At 51.7% G+C, this 25,982-nt stretch overlaps 1 protein-coding gene across 1 annotated transcript; it reads left to right on the top strand.

The window, feature by feature from the left end:
- The first annotated feature begins 3,571 nt into the window (after nucleotides 1-3,571).
- On the top strand, nucleotides 3,572-24,882 carry IL22RA1 (interleukin 22 receptor subunit alpha 1). The gene is made up of 7 exons (XM_040979750.1): nucleotides 3,572-3,614; nucleotides 7,584-7,716; nucleotides 8,528-8,706; nucleotides 12,436-12,611; nucleotides 18,693-18,831; nucleotides 23,035-23,156; nucleotides 23,923-24,882. Exons 1-7 carry the CDS (start codon nucleotides 3,572-3,574, stop codon nucleotides 24,880-24,882), a joined length of 1,752 nt encoding a protein of 583 aa, XP_040835684.1.
- The last annotated feature ends 1,100 nt before the right edge of the window (nucleotides 24,883-25,982 follow it).

Below are 25,982 nucleotides of genomic sequence, written 5' to 3'. Positions count from 1 at the left end.
GCTTTGGGGGCTTAGGGGTGCTTCCCACAGGATTCGTTTCCTGGCCAGCTGACTCCAGCTCACCCATCCAGCCTGCAAATATCCCCAAGCACCTGCTCTGTTCCAGCTCATGGCAGGCACCAAGTCACCAGGTCACTGATCTTGAAGCCCCATCAGCAATGAGGAGCAAAGGGAAAGAGGGTGCTATTCGCAGAAGGACCTGGGAAGCACCCAGAGAGGGTGCTCCCCCAGCCAGGTGCCCAGCTCCCACGGGGAAGCCTTCCTGAAGGAAATGAATTTGCGTAGAACTCTGGAAAAGCGAACTAGGGTCAGACGGGAAGGAGGGTAGGTGCAGTCCATGCCAGGCTCAGGGGGTAAAGCGAAGGGTTCAGGGACATTTATCTGGGGCCCTTCCTGGCAACCAGAGCCAAAGAGAACCAGCGAGGCAGATCTGTAAGCTGATGAGGGCAGCTGCTGCCCACACAGCCACGAGCAGGGTACAGCATACACAAGGGTGCTTTTAGCACTCAGAATGCATTCCATTCCTCCAACCATCACATTTTTTAAAATCTATTTATTTATTAGGAAGTCAGAGTGAGAAAGAGAGAAAGAAACAAAGAGATCCATTTTCTATCAGCTCATTCACTCTGTAAATGACCACAACAGCCAGGGCTGAGCTAGACCAAAGTCAGATGCCTTGAACTTCACCCCATGTGAGTACAGGAGCCATCTGCTGCTTTCCCAACTGCATCAGCAGGGAGCTGGATTGGAAGCAGAGCAGCTGGAGCTTGAGCTGGTATTTTACTATGTGGTGATAGCCCTCAGAAGGCTTAACCCAATGCACCATAGCTCCAGCCCAGTGGTCACATTCTAGAGAACAGAGAAGGAGGTTGTTCAAGCACTTCCACCCATGATGGCAGCTTCTCTGTGAGTGCCTCCAGCACCAAGCCACAGTGTCCTGGTGACAGCTGCTTTCTTCCATCAAGAAAAAGCCACCAGGCCCGGCACAGTAGCCTAGTCACTAAATCCTCACCTTGCATACACTGGGAACCCATATGGGCACCAGTTTGTTTCCTAGCTGCTCCACTTCCCATCTGGCTCCCTGCTTGTGGCCTGGGAAAGCAGTAGAGGACGGCCCAAAGCCTTGGGACCTGCACCCATGTGGGAAATCTGGAAGAAGCTCTTGGATCCTGGCTTCAGATGGGCTCAGCTCCCGCCATTGCGGCCACTTGTGGAGTGAACAAACAGAAAATCTGTATCTTCTTCTCTCTGTGTATCTGCCTTTCCAATTTAAAAAAAATGAAAACAAGAAAAAGCCCCTGCCTTGGTGTTCACTCCCTCATCTTCCTTGGTTTTCCTGTGGGGAGGGAGGAACACAAATGCCCCAAGGATTTGAACTTGGTGCCCCTGACTCCTCTCCATGCTAGCCAGACCCTCTGCTCTCCAGTCTTGAGCGTACATTGTGGCTGAAGAATTCCACTGGGCCATACCCCGGTGGGAGGTGCCAACCACAAGCTCTGCCAGGAGTTTCAGAGTGAGATGGCTATGAGCTAGAATCTTCCAGAATGGGCATCCTGCAGGAGGAGAATCCATGCCAGCAGACTCTACCAGGAGAGGAGAAGATACTGCAGCAGCAGGCCTCGGGCCAGCAGGGGCACTCGGTAATGCCTGTTTCACTCAGTTACCTTACTGCTCCCTCAGCTAAATTGATATACTTCCTACAAAACTTGCAAAGATGCAGGTGAGTGAAAGGAAGAAAAGAAAAAGGTCCCCTTCACTGCACTGCTGTGCTGGGGTAACTCCAGGACTGGCTCCACACGACTCCTTCACAATTTGTCTCCCTGCAGGAGTGACCGCGGCGGGGGTGAGGAGGAGGTTGTGTTCCCACCCTGCCTCCCTTGGGACCACATACAGGGAACCCTGTCCCTTGGGACCATGTACAGGGAACCCTGTCCCTTGGGACCCTGTACAAGGAGCCCTGTCCCTTGGGACCATGTACAGGGAACCCTGTCCCAGCTACAGGCCATTGTTTTGCAGTATTGCTTTGAATGGTTGTGTCTGTCTTGCTTTGTGAGGATGTATCCTACTGCATTTAACCAGACCCATGGTTCTAGACACAGGGCAACTCTCATTTTCTTTGACACTAATAGAAGGAATTGGAACGTCTCCAAGTTCCTTCATAGCACCTACATCTTCCTATACAACTCTAGGCTGCACCCCTCTGCCAACTGCAGTATGTTTGTCTCTTCTAGCAGGTGCCTTGGTCCCCTGCTCAGAGGATCCCTAGCAATGGTATTCCTACTCTCCCAGCTCCAATGGACTCAAGGGCTTGTCCTCTGACCCAGCCTGTCATCTTGTTCCAGAGCAGCCTCCTCTCCCTAGCGGGTCCCTTCCTGCCAGTTTGTAACTGGTTCTTCCAGCTGGAGGGGCCCCTCCCACCTCATCCCTAACAGCATCGAGGACTTCAGATTCCTCACAGTCTGTTGAGAAGCACAAAGTCTCAAGGGACTCTCAGGAGATGGTTGTCCAACCCATGGCTGAGCTAGGGACACGCTTAGGGTTGGGCGACAGCCAGAGGCTGACCCCAGCAGGAAGCTGTCCCAGCCCAAAGAGCAGACAGAAAAGGGAGATGCCTTCAACAGAGCCCAGAGCCTGCTGGGAAAGGGGCAAGGCATTGTCCAGGGAGGCTGGAGTCCCAGAGGAGACCCAGCCACTGTTGGAGATGCCACCTAAAGCCAAGATAGGGAACGGTGGAGGGTGAACCCTAACTTCTCCATCCCAAGTTTGCCAGGAACCCTCCAGGACCTGCCCTGAAAGCAGCTGGCAAAGAAATCTGGGAAATGTAGTTTCCTGAAGAGACAAGCCCACAGCAACCCAATTGAGATCAGCATCTTTCTAGCTCTTTGCAGATTCCAGACCCAAAAGCCCAGCTGCTACTGTGTGGGCCTCCTCACCTCCATCAGCCTCTCTCAGGGAGAAAAACTTCCCCAAGCTTGTGCCCAGGTTCACGGTCCAGCCTGGGATGCCTTCCTTGCTGGAAAGCATGAGTGTCCTCAGACACAGAGCTGAGGACTAAGTCAAAGAGTCAAGGCATTTCCTTTGCTGCAAGGAACATTCTGGAATCCGCACCCCGCCCCCCCCCTTGGTTTCCTTGTCCTGATATTCTCCTGAGGGCAAATCCTCTGTTGAGTAGAATGACAGAGCTACGAGATGCACAGCTGCTCTCTGATCAGCTTGTATAGGGCACACTCCCGTGGCTTCTGTGCCTCTCAGCTCCCTGCAGAGTCCAAGAAGAGCCTTAGGATGAATGAGCCACCAGACCAGACCGACAGGCCGGCCCATCACCCGGCTGCTTCCTGCACGTCAGAAGGAAACTCCCTTGGCTCCCGCCCAGGACCTGAGATTCCAGAGCATACACCAGGCACCTTTGCACCCCTGCTCTTCACTGGCGCAGGCCCTGCCCCTTGGCTTTCCCCGCCCTGTGCCCGGGAGGAGCCAGCTTCCCCAGACTGGTGGCAGGTTGCCCCAGCCCGCCCTCTGTGCGCCGCCCAGAGTGGAGGAGCCCAGCAGGGGCCTCGGGCCGGGACCCCCGATGAGGGCGCTGCTGACTTTCTTGACGATGGGATCCCTGGCTGGTGAGTGTCCTCCCCCCCCCCCCCCGCCCCGACCCCATCCAGTGGTCAATGGCCCAGGGCGCAGGGTCACCTCCTGATCTTCTACCACCTAGCCCCAGCACCATCAGTTCAGTTTCAGTTTCCTCTCTGAACTGGGTGCTGGGTTCTCCTGCAGAAGCAGATGTCCAGCGCGGGGGTCCAGCGCAGGGTCACATCAGCTGCAGCAGCCCGGTGGGTGGAGAATCAGCCTGCAGAAGGTGACATCTTGATCCCTGAGACCATTCTGGAAGAAAGGGTCCCATAGCTGCCTATGCTTGTGTCTGGGGTTGGGGGACACAGAGAGATGGGACAGGTGACCCTAGCTCAGACACTCCCCGCAGTGGGGGGTTCCTTCCAGTGCCTCTGACTAGATCTGAAAGGGCCTTCCCCCCCGCCCACCCCCGAGGTGAGCAAGTCTCAAGAACTCCTATTCTCCTGCAGCTTTCTCAGCGGGTCACATGTAGCCCCAACCCACCGCAGACCCCCGCCCACCTTAACGGCTGGGAATCCAGCACCCGCAAGCCCCTCCTTGCTCAAGTGCAGGGTGAGCACCAGAGAGAGACTGAGCATTCTCCCTGGGCAAGGGCTGGCGGGACCCCGTGCTTTCAGCTCTGTCCTGGGCACTCTGCTCCAATTTATCAGGCACAGCTCCCCACCCCAACACCCCCACCCCACCCCACTCTGCCATCAGGAACAGCTGTGACAGGCTAGGGAGCTGCAGTCCCTCCCTCAGGGATTCCCAGACCTGCTCCCTTAGACAGACCCCACCCCCTGCCCCAGTTCTGGCAAGAAGTTATGGGTCCCTGTGGACTCAGGCCCCTCACTGGCTCTTGGGTTGACTCCTCAGCACATGGAGCGGGTTTTGGTCTGCGTGCTTTTCCATAGCCTCCCAGCCGCCTGGCATGTGTGTTTTCCCACAACCCTGAGGGAAGCTGTCAGGCTCCAGGCCCTGCACAGCACAGGCCTGCCTGATTTCACAACACAGACTTTCACCCAGGAAGTATGGGGAAGACTCGCGCCGGGGAACAGGGAGCGCAGCTGCAGAAGGCAGGCGGGAAGGAGAGACCCTGCTATGCCTCCCTGCCCCCTAAGAGAGGGCACCTGGCCGTGGCCTGCCCTTCCTGCTCTAGGAAGCCAAAGACACTTCCCTTATAAAAGTGATGCCAAGCTCTGGCCAACTAGCCCAGGGATTAGCCTGGTCTTCATGCCCCGACCTCAGCCACCAGCCTTCCCCAAGCCAGCCTCTAGGACCCCTACCCTCTGCGGCCTCTGACACGTTGTTCAGATCTGACTCCACTGAACTCCCTTCCTCAGCTTCAGACCTAGCCTGAACCCAGGACTTCTTCCCCTAAAACAGACCCAGTCACCCGGTTCCACCCACACCTGGGTCTGGATGGTGTGTCAGCCCCATCTCAGGATTTAGTTGCTGTGTAGAGGCAGAAATACCCAGTGTGCTGTCCCCCAAGGACCCACTCTGCAGGCCCAGGGAAGCCTGGGAGACAGACCACCCAGGGTCAGGAAGAGAGTGCTCTTTGGCGTAGACAGCAGGTATGCAGCAGGGGTAGGCTGATCTACTGTCCTTCGCCAACCCCACAGGGGTCTCCCATGGCCTCCAGATCCCTCCTATATGTAGGCTTGGAGCCAGGAGAATAAATGATTATCCACTGATTCAGCCCTGGATCTCCTCATGGTCACGATCAGACCCAGCAGGGGGGAGGGAAGAGAGGAGGCCAAACCTGGCAAGCACACAAGCACACAGAGCCTTAAGGCCTTGACTCCTCTGGGCTGCACCTGCCTCGCTCCCAGCCAGCCAGCCAGTCCTTCTGAGCTGGCTGCTGCTTCCCTGCTCCCTCTTCCTCTCCACCGACTAAGTTTGGCAGCTGGGAAGATTGGTACAGAGGTAGTGGTTCCCTCCCCAGGCTCCTCCTCAAGCCCGGACCTCAGCTGCTCTTTGCCATTGGCAGGCCAGAAGTCGGGCAGTGGCATAGGGCAACAGGTGTAGCCTCTTTTGGAACAAGCTTCATCCCTCCTCTCTCCTCCCAGCCTCCCTAAACAGGTCTCTCTGCCAGGAGCTCCAGTGACAGAAGCTCCTCACCCCCATAACAAAGGGTGACTGAGACATCCTCCCCCTGGCTCCCCCAGGTCCCTGCTTTCAGACCACACACACACACACACACCCTATCCCACACCAGCTGCGTTGACAGATGCTGTAGGCCCTGTCACATTGTGCTAATGACAGTGCCCTCTGAGCCTCTATGTTCTCATCCATGAAGTGGGATCGTGGGAGGATCCACCTTACCAGGGCACCACAGGACCAGGTGAAGTGAGAGACTTAGCCCAGGACCTGGCATGCAGCATGCACTTCACACAGGTTGGCTGCTATGGTTACTACTTGTCTTTAAGTACTTCGAATTAGTTCCAGGGCAGAAAACTGAGGCTCTGATCACTTTAACAATCTGCCCCACCCCTGCCCGTCACAGCCTCTGTCTATTAAGTCTGGAGCTGTGGACGTGCTTTTGGCATCTAAGAAGTCAGCGTGGCAGATGACTGGCATGGCTGGGAGGGACCACTGTAAGCCACCAGCACTTCGTCTGCCACAGCTACCGAAAAGGCAGCTCTTGGCAACTTCAGCTGGAGTGTTTCCACACTGGTGATGAAGGCACCAGGTTCAGGGGCTGTTCAAAAGTGAATGAGAAGCAGGAGTAGGGTGCATTAAGACTCTAACCAAGGCACCCTGTGTCCCATGTAAGGGTGCCAACACCTGACTCCGCTCCGACTCCAGCTTCCTACTGATGCCAACTCTGGGAGGCACAGATGATGGAGCTGGGCTGCATTCCTGCCACTCCCACGAGGGGATCAGATTGAGCTCCTGGCTCCCAGCTTTGGCCATTGCAGGCATTCCTGGAGTGAACTAACACCTAGGAGTATTCCGTCTGCTTTCTCTCTCTCATCTCTCTCTGCATAAAATATTACTTAACAATTTTTAAAACTTAAAAAACAAAAAGAGGTATCCATGGAAATGGAGGCTCTGGAAAATGACCCCTTTAAAAAAATCCCTGATATTTCTTGGCATATTCTTTTTTTAAAAAGATTTGTTATATTTATTTGACAGAGTTACAGGGGCTGGTGTGATGGCTCCAATCCTCCACCTTGGCCAATCCTCCACCTCCAAGCACCAGCATCTCATACGGGTACTCACCTGTGTCCTGGCTGCTCCACTTCTAATTCAGCTCCCTGCTTATGGCCTGGGAAAGCAGTGGTGGATGATGCTTGAGACCCTGCACCCACATGGGAGACTAAGGAGAAGCTCCTGGCTCCTGGCTTTGGATTGCCTTGGCTCTGGCCATTTGAGGAGTTAACCAGCAGATGGAAGATCTTTTCTTCTGCCTCCTCTATATAAGTCTGTCATATATATATCAATCATAGTTACAGAGGGAGAGTAGAGAGATCTCCTATCTATCCGTCTACCCCTCAGGTAGCCACAATAGCCAGGGCTGCTCCAGTCTGAAGCCGGCAGCCAGGAGCTGGAAGCCCAGGCACTTCTGTTGCTTTCCCAGGAGCATTAGCAGGGAGCTGGATCAGAAGTGGAAGCAGCCAGGACTTAAACAGACACCCATATGAAATATCAGCACTGTTTTTGATAGCTTAACCCATTATACCATAGTGTCGGTCGCAGGGCCACTTTCTTTGGGGTTTATGAGAATGTTCTGGAATTAGTAGTGACAGCTGTATAGGTTTGTGATTTTCCTAAGAAACTGTAGGACTGAACACTTAGAAGTGGCGTATTTTGTGCAGCGTGCACTGTAGCTGGGAACAAAGGAATGAGTAGATGAGAGCTGTGAACAGTCAGCGCAGGCTGGGGGTGGGAGTGTTGGGCCATGACCCTTTCTTGGAAGGTGGGGGGTAGCCCAGCCCCAAGTCCAGCTGCTCACTCTGCCCTCTCTCCCACAGCTCACATTGCAGAAGAACCCTGGAAACTGCTTCAGCATGTGAAATTCCAGTCCAGCAACTTCGAGAACATCCTGACATGGGACAGCGGCCCAGATAGCACACCAGACACGGTCTACAGCGTGGAGTATAAGACGTGCGCTTCTCTCCCAGCAGCTCGGGACCCCAGTCCAGCCAAAAATTCCCCATCCCATCTGTCCCCATGTCTCCACTGGTACTGGTGGCTCCTAGCCCCTTCCAGAGGCAGCGTGGCCCTTTGTGTTCCTTCCATGGAAGGAAGACAAAACCATGGTCAGTTCTATGGCTCTGAAGCCAGATGGCCCAGGTTTGAGGAACCGTTCTGTCCAGGTGATCTTGGGTAACCTTGCCAAGCCTCAGTTTCCCCATCCATAATGTGAGAATGGTGATAGAACCTTCATCATAAGGGTGTTCAGTAGATGATGTAAAAGAAGCTGTGAACACCACCAGTGCCTGCTGATACAGAGCTGCCAATACTGGCTTTGTTATCATTGGTAAAACTGGGTCAACCAGTTGTGCCTCCACCCAGGGGAGGAAGATGGGCATGGATGGGCTATCTTCTTGCCTGGGCTTCATTCCTGGTCCTGCCATCCTGGTCTGTGGCGAGCAACTTCTGCTGTCTCAGCCTCAGTTCCAACTGTTCCGTAACAGGGCCACCAGGAGCTCTGAACTTGGACTAGGGCTAGCCAACACCCCCACCAACGTGCACGTTTTAAATTCATGAGCGAATTTTCTTTCTTTGAGCCTCATCTTTTTGGAAAAGAGGAATAATTAATATGCACGCCTCAAGGATCCACTGTGGGAACCCAGACCACTCAAGTGCTCAGCACTTAAAGGGTGCTAGGCACAGTTATCATTAACATCAAGCTGTAGACCCAGTTCCAGCCTGCCCAGTAATGCCACGCTCAGCAGTCCTGCCTCGCCTACAGGTATGGAGAGAAATCGTGGCTGCCCAAGGCAGGCTGCCAGCTGATCTCCCAGAGGTCCTGCAACCTGACCACAGAGACCAGCAAAACCACAGAATTCTACTATGCCAGGGTCACGGCCATGAGCACGGGGGGCCGCTCAGCCACCAAGATGACCGAGCGGTTCAGCTCGCTGCAGCACAGTGAGTAGGAGCCCTCGCTTATTTCTGGGGAATGAGTGGAAAGTTAGGGGTGCAGGGGTGGCCTCTTTGCATCTAGAGTGGGTGGAGAGCCTGGCTGGAGAGTGGGGTGGGGTTCCAGGGAAAATGTATTCACCGCAGTAAATTGTGCTGCTCATTTTGCCCACCTCTGCCAAGCTGCTCTAACCCAGCCCACCCCGTGTCTTGACCCTGGTCACAGCCAAGGCCCCAATCTGCTTTCTCACCCCTTCTTGGCCCATCCTCCGCAGAGACTCCAGAAGAATCTGCTCAATGAGTCAGCCTACCATTTCTCATGTCCTGCTTAGCTCCCCAGCAGCCTTTTTTTGGCTCGCAAGACAGGGCCAAGTCTCACTGTGCCCACCAAGGCCCTGCCCGTCCCAGTCCTCTTCTCAAAAGCCTCACCTGCCCTCTCACTCCTGCCCCTGGCTGCACCTGCCTGCCCGGGGCCCTTGCTGTCCCAAATTCTCACACCTTGCTCTCCTCCAGTCCTTAAAGCTCAGCTTCAACTCAGCCCCCAAACCTAGTATCCCACCCCGAGCCCTGACCATCCGATTTCAGTATGCTTCACACAGCTGTTCCTTGTCCTCAGGTTCATGTCACAACCTGGAATGACCATGCTTGCATATATCTCCCTCACTACAGTGTGAGTTCCATGATTGTCCATGGGAGCCATGGAATCCACCGTATTCTTAACTCCTAGTAGAGTGCCTGGCACATAGAAGATACTTAATATGATATTGATGGATGGATAGTTGTATCGGTGGATGGGTGCGTGGAGCGTTAAATGAGTAATACTGAACACATAGTTGATGGGTGGGTGGTTGGACGGATGATGGATGGATGAATGAGTAGCAATTTCTAAACTGCCATCCACGTGAAGTATGTGGTGATGTTCATCAACTGACTCTACATCTACATGTGATTTTTTTAAAGACATACCTATTTTTGCTTATATGAGAGACAGTTACTGAGAGAGAGGCAGAGGGAGGAAGAGAGAGAGAGCTTCTATCCTCTGATTAACTTCCAGATGTGGTTAACGGCTGGGACTGGGCCAGGTTGAAGCCAGGAGCCTAGAGCTCCATCCGAGTCTCTTGCATGGTTAGCAATACTAGAACTCTTCCGAGTCCTTAGCCATCTTCTGCTGCTTTCCTAGGCATGTTAGCAGAGTGTTAGAATAGAATTGAAGCAGCCGGGACTTGACCTGGAGCCCATGGCATGCTTGCATCATATGCAGGCTTAACCCGCTGCACCCCAATGTCAACCTCCACATACGATTTTTCTAGATAATAAAGAATAAAATTAAATGATGTTGGCTTTTTTTCTGGCTTATATAATTAATCCATATTCAGGCTAAAATTTTGAAAGGTAAAGAAACATATATACAAAGAAAAATAAGTCAACCCAAACAGCATGCACTCTCAAACATAACCACAGTAATTAGCAACTGTACCTATCATTTTATAAGTGGGTTTTTTTTTTTATTGTTTTGGAGGGAGGTTTGGCACCATGAACATTTGCCATTATCATTAAATGTTTCCACAACACGATGTCACAGCTGCAACCAGACCCATTCTCTGAAGGTATTCTGATTTCCTGACCCAATCTCTTTCTTGAGCATAGGTGGCTCAGCTTTTCAATTTTATAAACAATACTGTAAAGAACATTCTTCTGATTCAGATGTTTTAAATATTTGGGATCAATGGACTCTTGAGGGATTTTTTTTTTTTAAGATTTATCTATGTATGAAAAGCCGAGTTAGAGAAAGAGAGAGATTTTCCAACTGCTGGTTCACTCACCAAATGGCCGCAATGGCCAGAGCTGGGCCAGACCAAAGTCAGGAACCTGGGGCTTGATCCATCTCTCCCTTGGGTGCAGGGACCTAAGTTCTTGGGCCATCTTCTACTGCTTTCCCAGGCACATTAGAAGGAAACACCTGGGACTAGAACCAGTGTCCATATGGGATACAGGTGTCACAGGCAACGGCTTAATATGCTATGCTATGCTATGCTGGTGAATTTTTATGAATTAGATAAGGGAGATGGTTCATGAAGTTGTATATAGGATTTTATATGTGAATATCTTATTGTTATTTATGTTTTGTATTCTATAAGCAGAAATGCAGAGAAAAAGGAAAGGAAGAGACAAAGGGACACAGAGGTCTTTCATCTGCTAGTTCACTCCCCAGATGGCTGCAGCAGCTGGGGTTGGGCCAAGCTGAAGTTGGGAGCTGGAACTCAGTCTGGGTCTCCCACATGGACTCCCCAGTACTTGAGCTGTCACCTGCTGCCTCCCAAGGTGTGCGTTAGCAGGAAGGTGGAATCAGAAACAGAGCTAGGGCTTACCCACATTCCAGTTCAGAATGGGAGCACCCCAAGGGGCATCATCACTACTGCCCCTCACACCCACCTCTCTATATAGACGTGCTGATGTCCCCGGACCCAGTGTTAGCTCTTTTCAGCGTTAGCTCTGTTTGGTATAAGCTATTGTGCTCACTTCAGCACATATTCTAAAGTTGGAACAATCAATATAAGCTCTTTTCAGGATGCCACCACAGACTGAAACACCAGACTCGGCGACCCTCGCAGGAGGTTTTATTCCAGGAGGAATGAAGGCAGCAGGGATGGGACTGGAGGCAGAGAGAGGGAGAGAAAGGGAGAGAGAGGGAGAGAAAGGGAGAGAGAGGGAGAGAAAGAGAGAGAGAGGGAGAGAGGGAGAGAGATGTCTCCTGCCATAGTGGCAGGAGGAGGGCTCCAAGAGAAGAGGGAAAGAAGGATAGAGCAAGATGAACCAAGGTGGCACATACGCAGGACTGGCCCGTATGTGGCTGGACGGGCATCATGGCACCCTGAGGGATTGGTGGGTAGGGCTGTGGGTGCCATAGGCGATTGGGAGGTGCAGTGGTGGGCGAGGACTAGCAGGAGGGGCTACGAGGGGTTAGTGGATAGGGCTGCCAGCTACGGTGCCATGAGTTTCCAGTGCATTGGTGGGAACAGGCTTATGAAAACAGGCTTATGTCTGCAGGATAGCAGATAACAAATCGTGAACCCAAAGGGCACGTGAATCTTAAGGAAGCCAAAACCTAGGAAAAGCAGATGCTTTAAATGATACTGAGTGTAAGATGACGGGGTCTTCAGGGCCAATGGTAGAGTCACTCACTCATGCCCAGCACCTGTCAGGTTCTCAAAGGGGTCACTTGCTTATTTGGAAAGTTTCATCAGAGAGACAGAGAGGCAGAGAGAGACAGACAGAGACAGAGAAAGAGTGAGTGAGAGAGAGAGAGAGAGACTAAAGTCTTCTGGCTGGTCTTGGGGTCAAATCAACAGTCCTACCCATGCTCCCAGGGCCATTAGGCATGTACCCTGGGAACCACAGTCACGGACATTCTTGAAATCACTGATGCCAGCAGATTACAGAGGAAGAGTGCTGCAGCCAACTCAGGGGGAGTGGGCAGGGGCTGGGGTGCCCTGTTGGAGGAACAATTGCTGATGCCCAGTATACTGGGCTCTTCCTGCCCACCCATGGTCACCTCTTGGCCGGCTGCTTGCAGGATATTGTTCCCTGCACCTGTTGATGTTGCTGATATTTCCAGAAGCACAGTGAGGGTTAGGGCAGGCAAAGAGGGGAAGCTGTTATTTTCCATTGTCTCTCCAGGGCGGCCTCAGACACCAACGGCCAGTTCCGAATGCTTCTTTTTTCTCTCCTTTTCTCTAGCTACCATCAAACCACCAGATGTGACTTGTATCCCCAAAGTCAGATCTGTTGAGATGATTGTCCATCCTTCCCCCACGCCCATCCAAGCACAGGATGGCCATCAGCTCACCCTGAATGACATCTTCAAGGACCTGTTCTACCGCGTAGAGCTCCGTGTCAACCATACCTACCAAAGGGTAAGTGGGTGTTGCCCTGTCCTTCCTTTTTTTGCTTGAATCTGCATTGCTTTAAGTAGACAGAGGATGTGTTATATACATAGGCATTTCCCAGAATCTCCCTGTTAGAATTCACATGCCCTATTATAGCATGTTTAAGGCTCTGACAAGTCTGCAGAGCCAAGAACCTGGTGTCCATTTGTTTAATGCAATTCCTCTCAAGTGTCTTGGCTAGAAAAACTCCTTTTATGTACAATATAGATTGCTTTTCTGCATGATACCTCCAAAAGTTACAGGAAGAAACCTCTATGAGCTTCCTCCAATATTTGCTTTAGAACATGCTAGAACCTGTTTCCATGGGTACATCCCTGCTTTGCTCATTCTGTAGAATGTCATGATCGATCGAATAGACGAGAAGATGCTTAACAGATAAATGATTTTATTAAACTGCACTGCAGCCATCATCCATGCTTTTAGGACAACATACTTTGTCAAAGAACATACAGACTTTCACATCCCAAAAAGCCGTGGTGTCAAAGCTGTGGTTACAAAGGCCAGGACATACAAGCTTTTGTTAAGCACTGTCGTACTAACAGTCTCAGGATTGGTTTTCCTAGGTTAATTAAACTTAAAGAAAGCCAAAAGGGAAGAACAACATAGTGAATTACAACCTGAATCAAAGGGGAAAGGAGGAGACAGCCTTGGGGTTAGAAGGCCTTTCTTCCATAATTTAAGATGGGAGGCAGACATGAAGGAGAGATAGATAGCGTTGGGACCCATAGCTCCAAGATAAGCCATCCATCACCCCAGGTGTTCTTGGCTCAGGATAAGCTACTTATCCACTGACACCTCAGCTCCATCAATAGAACCTTGCAGCAACTGTGACTGTAGGCAGTGTCTTAAGAGCAATTAAAATAAAATGTAGATGCCACGGGCATAAATTTTTTTAAGACTTATTTTTAATTTTTTTCAAAGACAAGTTGCAGAGAGGAGGAAAGTCAGAGAGAATCTTTCATTCACTGGGTCACCTAGCCAAAATGGCCAGGACTGAGTCAGGCCAAAGCCAGGAGCCTGGAGCTTCCCCAGTGTGAGTGCAAGAACTTAAAGACTTGGTCTGTCCTGCACTGCTTTCCCAGGCCATACACAAACAGCTGGATCAGAAGTGAAGCTGGCAGAACTCCAAAGGGCACTCACATGGGGTGCCCATTGCAGGCTGGCTCCAAAGATATACATTGTCAAACTTTAAACAATTTCATTTTATATTCACAAAGTATGTGGTATTTCCCCCCAACCTAATTCAATTGAATAAATTTTTTTCCCCCTAGTCAGTGGGTAGAGAGGGAGGAAGATGAGCATGGGGCAAGGAGATGGGCTTGGCATGGTCAGGCAACTCCCAACGAGCACTGGTGCCGACAGCAGCTCCTGAGTGTTCCAGGTAACAGGTGCCTGTGAAATCTTCCCTGCGACCTTTGTGGCAGGTGCCAGGAACTCCAGGTTGCAAATGAGAAAACAGAGTTTCAGAGAGGTTATGCCACTTGCTCAAGATTGTTCAGCATGTAAACAGTAGCATGGATAGGATTCTGGCCCACCTCTGTCAAAACCAACATTTCTCCTCCAACATCCCCTACCATGATCCGAGACAGAAGGAGAAAACCGTTCCTGGAGAACCCCAACCCGCTCAGTTTGGCAGGAGCTTGGAGACACACAGAGCAGATCCTGAATCCTCCTGCAGGCTTGTTTAAAATTTAGATTCTCGGGCATCTTCCAGTCCACTTTGTCTCTGAGATTTAGTGAACGAACCTACCCTGTGAAGGGCGAGGCCCTCCCTCTGAGAGGTAGGAGCCATGGAAAGAGATGGTGAGAGGTGGGCCATATGCCCAAGGTCAAGGTCAAGGGTGGCTGGTGTCTGTTTGCAGTAGCCCAGGGAGAGCAGTAGACATTACTGAGTATAAGAAGAGTCCTTATCACAGCTAGTGTTGATAAATATTTGGGGTATTGGTGGGTCTTTTGTTGCTATCAATTTCTAATTTAATTCAGGCTGTGATCAGAGAGCACCCTCTGTTTGATGGCAGCTCTTTGAAGTTTATTGAGATTTATTTTGCCATCTAGCATATGGCCTACGCAGGCCAATGTGCTAGCAGCACTTGAAAAGCACATGTGTGTGGCAGCTGTTGGGTTGTGTACTCTATAAATATCCCGGGGTCAAGGTGATGAAGCGTGTTAGTCAGCCCTTCTCTGTCCTTCCTTACTTGGTCTTTTAATTATGGAGAGTAGGAATCTACCCCTGGGATTGTCTGTTTTTCACTTTAGTTCTCTGCAGTTTTGTTTCATGCAATTCCAAACTCTATAATTAGACACACACCTTCACTTTCGTGGTTGCCAAAACTTCTTAATAAACTGACCTGCTTATCACGTCCCTTTTGATCTCTAAGAAACAGGAGGAAATCATCAACAGGTTAGTGGCAAAACTGAATTAAAAGTTCATTTTGTTGCAAAAAGAAGTTTGAAATCCACACACAATTTTTCACAATGCTCACTGTGAGGAGTGAGTGGAGTATCAGCCCCAAGTTTGATGAGACCCCCGCCATTTTAGACCTGCTGCTGTTCTACATAGTGGCTTCCCTCAGGTTTCAGTTCCCTCAAGTTTCGGTTTCATTTCTGTAATTTTCAGGCCCAATTTTGTACCTGACAACCCTGTCCATCAATGCCTTGTGACCCTGTACCCCTGGCTCTGCCAACCACCGCGTCTACCAATCCCCATGGTCTCAGACTCTCGATCCCTGCCCCTATGTTCTCTTTCATTTTCTCTCTCTCTCCTCCTCATGTGTGTACAGCCTCTTCTCCCCCGGCTGGTCCTTTGGAGCTCCCACTCCTGCCACTATGGCCTAGTTCCTTCTCTCTTTCTGCCCCCTTTTCTGCCTTTGCCCCATGCATGCAGTCCGTCTCTACAGTTAATGAAAATGTCTCGTGTGGTTCAGTAGCATCTTAGGTAAATAGCAAAAATTCCTGACACTCACTCTACAAGAACTTTTCCAACACCCCTAGAGCTCTTTGGGCTGACGTATATTCTGTCTGACACTCAGTCACTTAGCCCTCAGGTAGGATGCAGGGTATACCTTTCTCCATGCATTTGCTGTCAACCTACCTGCATCTTTCTATTTAAAATACTCACTCTCTTGTAGATGACATTCTGGCAGAACTTTTAAAAAAATAGTTAAATTGAGATGCAATTCATAAAATTCATCCTTTTAAAGTGTACACTTGAAAGGTTTTCAGTATATTCACAAAGTAGTATGACCCTCCCTGTCATCTAATTGTCTATCTCCTATTCATCTGCTCAAATTCTCCTATTTCTTCTATTATTTCTAATCAGTTGTTAAGATCATCCAATGAACTTTTAAATTTCAGTTATTGCATTATTCAGCTCCAACATTTTGCATTTTTGTACTTTCTGTATTCTACTGAGATTTCCTATTCACTCAATCCTTCATACTTTTTTTTTTAAACAAAGATTTCTTTATTTTCATTGGAAAGGCAGAGCAGATTTATGGAGACAAGGAAACACAGAAAGAAAGGTCTTCCACCTACTGATTCACTCCTCAAATGGTCACAGTGGTCACAATGGCCAAAGCTGAGGCGATCTGAAACCAGGAGCCAGGAGCTTCTTCCAGGTCCCCCATGTGAATGCAGGGCCGCAAGGCATTGGGCTGTTCTCTATTGCTTTCCCAGGCCGTAAGCAGGGAGCTGAATGGGAAGTGGAGCTGTTGGACATGAACTGGTGCCCATATGGTATCCAGAATTCGCCATTGAGCCATCACTCCAGGTCCTTATTCATTCATTGTTAAGATGGTGTCCTTCACATCCTTGAGTATAGTTCAAGAGTTATTTTTAAATTGTTGTGTTTTAATTTCAACATTTTGGCCGTCTTAGGGTTAATCACACTGGATGGTCTTTTCTCCTGACATTTTCTCTTTTCCTGGATAAATTGCAGTTCTGGAGTGCGACCTGGCCATTACGGATGATATACTGATATAACTCTGAACTTCATTATCTTCCTCCAAGGAGTGCTGGCCAGTTGGTTTAACAGGCAATTCATCTGGCTGAACTCCAAACTCCGCAGTTTCAATCCAGTTTTGTTTTGAACTCCTGCAGGGTCACTGGAAATCTACCCCATTCATGCACACTACAGGGCCAAGCCAATGCTTTTCATCAAGTTCATCAAGTTCATCCACAGATTCTGGACCTGTCTGTGGATTTGCCCTCACCATGGCTGCTCCCTTCACGTTTCAGCCATTCTGATTATTCCACACTGCTTCCATTGCTTATCCAAGTCAGGAAGATTACAGAGTTTCTAGACTGGGGTCTTCCTTCAGGCTCAAAAAAGTAGGAATTTCACTCAATGTCAGGCTCTTCCTCCTCTCCCCAATCTACGTCCACTTAGGCTCAACTTTCCAGCCTTTAGATAGTTATTTTGTTTGTTTGTTTGTTTGTTTTGAGAATCTGCAGTTGCTATTTTGGGGAGGGTTTTTCCAAAAGATGCTTTAGGTTTCTTGCAGCAGAGTGAAGAGTGATCAGGATGGGAAGGCAGAGTCCACTGCAATAGTCTAGGCTGGAAGTAACCAGGGCCAGAAGTAGATGGGGACAACACAACATTTGGGGAGAAAGGCCTCTCACGCCCTGGCAGCTGGCCTCGGCTTGGTCCATGGCCCCAGTGTAAGAATGTAAAGCCTGTTCCATAAAATTCTATTTTGTAAAATCTGTTTGAGTATCTGTTCACCTGTTCTCACACACCCCTATCTCCAAAAAGGAACCCCTCCCCACTACCCGCCCTAAACGTTGGCTTCCCCATGCCTAGAAGAGGGCAGTCAGAGCCGAAATGTAAAGAGCCTATTCTTGGTTATACAAATCTGGAGAGCACAGGCCCTGGGCCTTTTATGGGCAATGTACAGCTGCTTTCAGGGCAGTTAGACACAAAGGATGTGTGAGAGAATGTGTCGCAAATAGCTTTGAGGTCTGGCTTTGAATATTAGAAAAAGAATGATGCTGTTAACAGAATTAAAGAATGTCACATGGTGTGGGTTTGAGCCTTGGGATGGGGCAGGACCCAGAGAGAGGCGGTCACCATGTTTGCATATATGGAGTGGAGATGCCCACGTGGTGTCAACCAGCAGGGAGCTGGCAATGCCCATCGGAAGCCTGGAGCTCACCCTGGAAGGGGTTTAAGGGTATCCACCCTGAGTGATTGTAGGAGTTGTGAGTCTAGTCCAGCAGGTGACAAGAGGGTGAGTGGGAGAAAAGGAAAATGGATCAGGAATTCAACTTGCAAAACTTCAACACTGAGAGGTTAAAAAGCAAGGAGACAGTAAGCAGAGGAGTAAGAAGCAGGACCACCCATGGCCACCTTGACTCACTGAACAAGAATCTGGAGCAGGAAGGTGAGACTTGCACTCTAGTCACACGGAAGACCAACAGGTGCAAAGGAGCTGGGTTTGCTCAAGCAGGCCGGATATTTACCACAGCCTGAAAGCTAGGGGGCTGGGGTTGAGTGTGGACAGAGAGGCAGAGACCAGGATGTCGTCCTGGAAACAGGGGCAGGCCACTCAAGGACTGGGGACAGGGGAACACTGTGATCATACTCATCTTCGAGCAGGATTGTCATGGTGCCAGGGTGAATGTGGAGTGGGCAGGGGACCAGAGAGAGGTCCAGTTTAGGGCAGAAGCAATGAGGAAGATGAGAGAGGAATGGGCACATACAAAGTTCTTGTTGTTTGAAGGAGAACTGGGAGCAAGGGAGGGAGGATGGGAGAGGAAAGAGGGTGGCGGTGATGGTATCCCTCATTGCCATGGTCAGCTTTCATTAGCTGCTTGCTACACGTGAAAGCCTCAGGGTAAAAGGGCGCGGTGCTTGGCAGCCATTGGATTTGAGGGAGAAAGCAGGAGGCAACAGTGGGACAGGGGTACTACTGGGTGACCCCATGGCCTCTGGTCTGGGCTGGGTCCACCGCCCTGAGCACAGTCCCGCAGGAGGAGGGAGACTGGAGCCTCCGAGTGCAGATCGGTGTGGTGGAAGAGGAATCATTTTGAATTCTTGGTCAAATTCAGCACCTCGGTGGCAAACAGAGACAATACGAGTTCCTTAGTCTGACCCCCGACACGGAGTTCCTCGGTTCCGTCACGATTCTGGTTCCCACCTGGTCCAAGGAGAGCGCCCCCTACGTGTGTCGTGTGAAGACGCTGCCAGGTGAGTTCAGCAGAGGGAGGGGGGATTCCTGAGCCCAAACCTTCACTCTTTCAGGTTACCATGGTGATGCTTGGCTGGGCACTTAGGAGCCACGGGAGAGTTGACATTTGGTGTATTATTAAGACTAATCTTTGTTATCTGTTACTGGGTTAGCTGATGAATTATCAGAGCCAATATTTAATCCCACCCTCCAGTCTACATTTGGATTTCCTCTCTCGCTAGCCAACTTTGTGGTGTTCTCATAAGATAAACTCATGTTAAAACGGACCCAAGTGAGATATACTGGGCAGGTGGGTGGGGGGAATCTGCAGCTAGGAGATCAGAGAAGATAAAAAAAAGATGCCTCAACATCTTCCCAAGATAAATAAAAGCCATCATAATGGCAATGGCAGTAACCAGTAACTTCTTCTATGCCAGCTGGACATACTGTAGTCCTTGTGAATGGTCTAGGAGTCAGGGACCAGGCTGCAGACAAGGACATTGACCTTCAGAGGGGTTCAGCAGCTTGCCCAAGGCCACCCAAGTGGTGAGGGACAGAACGAGGCCATCACTGGAGACAACTCTCTTGCCACTGTGCTACCATAGTAGTTTTGAGTCACCTGCTCAGCAGAAAACACCTTGCAACTCAAGCTTCAGCCCCAACCTCAGCCCCAGCCCCAGCCCCAGGCCCAGGCCCAGCATCATTAGTGTCTGTTTTCATAGGCTGGTAGTGAGATTGTAGGAGGATGAAAATGAGAGCAGGCTATGGGCTGCACTGAGAGACTCCACAGAAGTCAGTGTGTTTGGGTAGTAATGTCAGCAGGTGATTTTTTTTTAAGATTGCTTTTTTATTGGAAAAAAAAAACCAGAATACAGAAAGGAGGAAATATACAGAAAGGAGGAAAGACAGAAAAGAGGAAAGACAGAGAGGAAGATCTCCTGTCCAATGATTCACTCCCCAAGTGGCCGCAATGGGCAGAGCTGAGCCAATCTGAAGCCAGGAACCAGGAGCCTCTTCTAGGTCTCCCAAGCCTCTTCTAGGGTCCCATGGTTTTGGGCCATCCTTGACTGCTTTCTCAGGCCACAAGCAGAGAGCTGGATGGGAAGCAGGGCTGTTGGAATTAGAACCAGCACCCATATAGGATTCTGGCATGTGCAAGGAAAAGATTTTAATCACTAGCCTACCATGCCAGGCCCAGCAGGTAACTTCTGTTCCAACAGGCCAACTACCCAAGTCCTAGTATGTTCACTTGTTGAAAAGACCTGCTGGCCGCTGACCAAGGCTGTGCCCTCCTTGGGGCCTGGAGCAAGAGGAGGGCAAGATGAGAACTGAAAGAAGAATGGGGCTTCATGGGTGCTAAGCGGGAAGCAAGGCCAGTAGTGACTCTCTAGCCTGGACTGCTCTGGGTGCTGCCTTTGCAGCCTCTGGCAAAGCGTTGGCTTCTGCTTCCGTGAGCCTGCTCATGCAGTGACTCCATCTTTTCTCCTAAGATGGTAGCAACTTTTCTGTACATCACACTTCTTGATGGCTACTTCTTGGTGGCATGGAGAAAGCACTTAATCCTTAAAAACACGTAGAAAACAATTCCTGCCATCTATTAAGTATTGTTTTATTGTCAGGTATTGTGTCACATGCCCAACATACAGTCTTTTTCAGAAATATTTATTTACCATGGCCAGCACAACCAAGACCAAGGTGAAGAGGGTGGATGATGTGCAATAGAAAGATTAATCTTTAATTAATTAATTAATCTTTAAGGAATCACCATCCCAGCCGGGGGGGGGTGCCTCAGGTGGGACAGCACCTGCCCAGAGGACAGCATCACATGCCTCTCCACCAGTTCCTTGAACTCATTATCTCAGGAATGTGTGCTGCCCGGGGCTCTGACCTTGCCAACCGTGGACCTTGCTAATGCGATATCACTACTGTGGCTTTCATTCCTGGACACCTGGCACCAGTCCATCTCTGTCCTTCTCTGGCTGTTGACATCCTTTCTGATGACCTCTGGCATGTTTATTTGAAAGGCAGAGAAAGAGAGAGGGAAAAAAGAGGGAGAGAGAGACAGGCAGAGAGTGAGTGAGCTCCTCTCTTTGCTGGCTCACTTCGCACATAGATTTCACAGGCAGGTCTGGGCTAATCTAAAGCCGTGGTCTCCAATTATTTGGGCTGTAACCTCCCAGGTTATGCTGCTGCCTCCCAGGCGCATTAGCAGGAGGTTGGATGGAAAGTGGAGCAGCTAGCACTCTGATATGGGATGCTGGTGACACATCTGGCAGCTTAACCCTTTACATATCCTCTTTTATCTTTATTGTCACCTTGTTATTTAATATTTAAAGCAACACTGGGCAGCCTCATCCCCACGTTAGGGAGAGGGAACTCCAGCTTAGAGGCCCAGCTGCTTGCCCAAGACCATACAACCCTTCTCCATGTTTCTTTGCACGTCTGTCTCCCGTGCTGTACCCCTTACTTCCTCCTCAGGGTACCTCGGCCTTATATCCTGAAGTCTGCCTGTCTCTTGGGCCAGCATCCCTACTTTCTCCACTTCTTGGGGTGTCTGGGAGGGTCACAGGGCAGTGTCTCGGTATCTTAGTATTGAAAAGGATCCTTCGTCCATGTCACCTGTGTCACTTGAACCATGAGGTGTGATGTGTCATGGCTGTAAGGCAGGGCTCTGGAGTCACACCTGGGAACCCTGGCTTCTCCACTGAGGGGCTGTGTGACCCTGGTCAAGTCACTTCACCTCTCTGAGGATCAGTTCCATTATCTGCAAGAAGGAGCCCCCACCCCATGTTGTCTCAGTGACATGTGGGGAGAACAGGCAGAGCCTGCAGTGCATGGCACACCAGAGAGGGCCATGGCAGACCAGAGAGGGCCGTGCTGCCGAGAGCAGGGTACTCAGCTGCTCTGTGCTGCAGCAGGAGCTCTGTCGTCTCTGGGTCATTTTTATCATCACATGCCGCCACCCATGACTCCCATGGAAATTGTACAGAGCTAGGGAATGTTCTGAGTGCCTGTCCCGTCCTAATATGTGGCTTCGCTGGCATGTTAGGCATGCCACACAGAGGCCGTTGGGACATTCAGATCCTGTCTTCTGCCTGGAGCAGCAGTGAGCATGTCACGTGATGGGGACAGGCTGTCACTGAGGCGGGCAGCTGACCCACAGAGGCCCAGGCCACTCGGGTAGGGGTGGGGGAATAAGGAGTGGGGTGGAGTTGGCATCTCCCGATTCACAGTGGTGCCTGAGCTCAGCGGCCACTGGTGACAAGCTCCCCGGCCTGGAAAAAGAAGGACTTAGAGAGAGGCCAGACCCTTGGGGGACTCTATGGCCAATGTCACCAAAGCCTCCAATGTGCTCTTCCTCTCCAAGCCTTTCTTGAGCTGGTGGCAGGAGATGTGTCCTGCCAAGAACTGTTGTGCCCGTCCCCAGGACACCAGGCCCCAGGGAGCAGGCTGGGGCACTGAAGCCTGAAGTCATTCTTCTCCTCCCCTTTTGGAAACAGCAGTGACTTCTCAGGCTCTCCTGGCTGGACAAGGCCTGCGAGACACCCAGCCCCTTACTACCAGGGCCTGGGGGTTGCCAGACAGGCCCTCTGGCTGAGCCCAGCACCCTACTCTCCACAGGCCCTCTCCTGGACACACCCTCCACACAGGATCAACACTTGCTACAGCAAGGCCTTCCTGCTAGATGGCAACCAAGCTCGTATCTGGAACCTGAGGTGGCTGGTATCCAAGCCCAAGCTTGTGTTCCCATCAGACCATGTCCTCTTTCCTCCCTAGTGAGGGCCCTTTGCTGATGTGCTGGTCCACAGGTACCCACAGGAAGCTACTTGTGAACATGAGGGTTCTGCAGTGGGAGTTGGGCCAGCGCCAGGGGCTAGCAGGGGGCTCCTCCTGCACCTCTGCTTTCTAGCCCAGGGTTGCAAGGAGCCCAGGAACTGTGAATCAACCCTGGCATCCCAGGTTGCTATAACCAGCAGATACGCCAGGGGGATGCAGGAAGTGCATTGGACCTAACAGTGTAAAGCCCCAGTCTGTGTCTCCTGAACGCATAGGGGTGCACGAGGTAGACCCCACTGGAGGGCTGGCTCTGGCCAGGGGATGCTGAGAGCAGGGGCAGCCTTTCCTCCTCTGGTCAGAGGGCATCTGCCATGTTCCACACTGGGGACAGGGCCTGGTCGTATCCCAGCCTCACACTTCCTTCTTGGGCCCCTTTGCTCCTCCAGATCGGACCTGGGTCTACTCCTTCTCAGGTATCATCCTGTTCTTCATGGGCTTCCTGATGGCGGGCCTCTGCTACCTGAGCTACAGATACGTCACCAAGCCACCAGCGCCCCCCAACTCCCTGGTGAGCTGTTGTCCTGCCTGGTGCAGGGGATGGGTTCAGGGAGGACCCCCATAGGTGGGAGGCCAAAGAGGAGGAGTCAGGGTCACAGATGCTTCTGGAAGCTCAGGGATCTGCACATAAGGAAGACTGGCTTGTTTTCTCCCCTGAGGAGTGCGCAGGCTGAGCTTGTATCCACAGTGACAGGTGTCAGGAAGGCAGGTAATGGGGAAAAATGAATGTGAGATGGAAGAGCCCAGTGGCTTGAAAGGGTCCAGGGCCATGTGGGGAACAGAGGAGCAGCAGGGGGGAGGGGTTGAGCAATGGTAGGAGTTGCGGGGCACAGGGCAGTGCCCCTGGTGGGGCCCCTAGGGATCCTAGAACTGGTGGCAAAGTCCAGATGAGTCACAGTCTCTTAAAGCAGCCTGGCTTCCTGAGAGTCCCTTTCCCTGTCCCCCTTGCTCCTAGTGAAGTGCTTGGGGACCTGTAATCCAGGCAGCCATGGCCCCACTGCCCAAATTGCAGCCACATGTCTGAGTCATCTCCTTCCGGGATCACCCACACCCTTCTCCTGGGGAAAGCAGAGCCTACAGCTCCCTCCTGGCCCTGACCCTGGCTCATCTCAGTGGGCCCCAGCCAGGGGGCAGAAAGCTGTCTGTGGCATCAGAGCAGCCTCTGTCTGGATCATGGAAAGGCCACTAGGGGGTTCATTCTAGGACGGCCCCCTATCCCAGGGACTTGCAGAGTGCTGAGAACACACCCTGTCGGGGTGGGCTCTTGTCTCTTACAGAATGTCCAGCGAGTGCTTACCTTCCAGCCACTCCGCTTCCTCCAGGAGCACGTCCTGATCCCCGTCTCTGACTTCAGTGGCCCCAGCAGTCTGGCCCAACCTATGCAGTACGACCAGATCAAGGTCTCTGATCTCCAGGGGACCCCCGGAACAGTGCCGCTGCAGGACCTGCCCGAGACAGCCTACGTAGGGCAGCCAGATGTCTCCATCCTCAGGCCCTCCAATGAGTCCCCTCCCCAGACTCCGGACCCCCAGCCATCCCATACTCCCAAGACGCTCCCTGAAGTCCCACCACCATCCTACGCACCCCAAGTCACAGCCGAAGAGAAGCCACCAGCCTACACACCACAGGCTGTCCCTAAGTCTCAGACTCTTTCCTATGTCCCACAGGACACCACCACTGACAGCTGGCTTCCTTCCTATGGCATATGTGTGGAGGGACCTAGCCAAGAACAGCCCCCTGAGACAATCCCTAATCCCACACACCTTTGGCCCAAGTGTCAGATCTCCAAAGAGGTGCCCACTGGGAGTTGCATCCCAGGTGGCCTTTCTCTACGGGAGGTGACCTCCCCGTCCCTGGAGGACTCCCAGGAAGCTGAACTGCCCCACCTGCCTCTGGGCCTTTGCACGGACAGCAAACCTGACCCCAGCATGCTGCACAGTGAGGAGCCAGGGACCCCACACTTCCTCGGAAGCCACCTCCCACTCTTGTCCTCTGTGCAGATTGAAGGTCACCCTGCACCCCTCCTTCTTAGTGCCCCGTCTCCTCCCTGCTCCCCCTCTGATCAGGGCCCGCAGCTTTGGAGTCTGCTGGATTCCCTGGTGTGTCCCAAGGATGAAGGGCTGAGGTCTGAGACAGAAGCCACGAGCTCAGTCCCTGAGAACTCAAGTCTGGAGTCGCCCGTGGAGCTGGACTCCCTGTTCAGAGGACTAGCCCTCACTGTGCAGTGGGAATCTTGAGGTGATGGAGGGACAGGGCAAGCCTGGGGCTACCTCCAGTTCTCTACATCCAGCCATGCCACGTACCCTGTGCCTCAGCCTTCGGTGGAGGTCTTGAAGAAAGGAGGTCACAGGGTCCCTGACGTCGGTGGGCTCCTCATCGGAGCTAAACATCATGACCAGGCCTGCAGCTGGAGAACTGCACCTGCTGTAGGCAGGTGTGCATGTGTGCAAGCAAGCGTGGGCAGGCAAAGTCCTGCAGGAAGGCACAGCAGGTGCATCGAGGCCAAGCACAGGAACCTCCTACATTGCTGTGCACAAAGAAGCCAGTCTTGGCCTCCTCGGCAAAGTTCAGGGATGAGAAAGCAGCCAGGGGAAGGACACTCTTCATCATCATTGTTATCATCAGCCAGGCAAAACCAGAACATCCTGCAAAACTGCCGCCAAGGTCAGGTGCACACTCTGGGAAGCGGGGTGGGTGGCCTGGGGCTGGGTCCCCACCAGGGATCCCCCCTTCCCTGCAGGTGCACCCTTTCCACTTCACTCCTCAGCTAAGGCAGCACCCTCAGCAGATCCACCCAGGAGATGGACCGTAAGCTCTTTCCGCAGGCGGAATTTTCAGACACAATGCTGAGAACGGGACTGGAAAAACACGTGGGGTCCTATGGGTTCTGAAAGGGATGTGACTGTGAACTATGTTTAGTTCCCAGCTCTGGGGACTAAGCCTTGGGTCCAGCCCTTCTGGGTTCAAATCCCACCTTTACCACTCAACAGCTGTGTGACTTCAGAACCTCAGCTTCCTCACTGAAAATGGATATAAATTGAGTATGAACTGCCGATGCCCCTCAAGTGCCTGCTTACACATGGTGCTGCCCGATAAGTGGGAGCTACTTCCTGTGATAACTTCTGCATCCAGACTGCCTGAGCTGGCCTTCAGGCATCCCCAGGGTTCACTGATCTCGTTGTGCCAGGCCATGCTGGAGCACGGGGCAGGTGGCTGCATCAAGTGGCAGGGACGGTTTCAGGGAGGCAGTGCAGCCACCTTCTCCTGGAAGCCAGAGAAAGAAGCTGCATGTGGGTGCCAGAGGTGAGCTCTGACACATTCTTTGCTGGAGTGGAGC

This window comes from Ochotona curzoniae, unplaced genomic scaffold, assembly GCF_017591425.1.
Source record: "Ochotona curzoniae isolate NIBS_2020 unplaced genomic scaffold, NIBS_Ocur_1.0 contig_3255, whole genome shotgun sequence".
NCBI lineage: Eukaryota > Metazoa > Chordata > Mammalia > Lagomorpha > Ochotonidae > Ochotona > Ochotona curzoniae.
This window is presented reverse-complemented; position numbering and strand designations above follow the sequence as displayed.

Coding starts and splice junctions, on each gene's coding strand:
- IL22RA1 (XM_040979750.1), top strand. CDS start 3,572: ATGAGGGCGCTGCTGACTTTCTTGACGATGGGATCCCTGGCTG. Junction 18,832..23,034: donor TCGTGTGAAGACGCTGCCAG/GTGAGTTCAGCA, acceptor TTGCTCCTCCAG/ATCGGACCTGGGTCTACTCC. Junction 23,157..23,922: donor CAGCGCCCCCCAACTCCCTG/GTGAGCTGTTGT, acceptor TGTCTCTTACAG/AATGTCCAGCGAGTGCTTAC.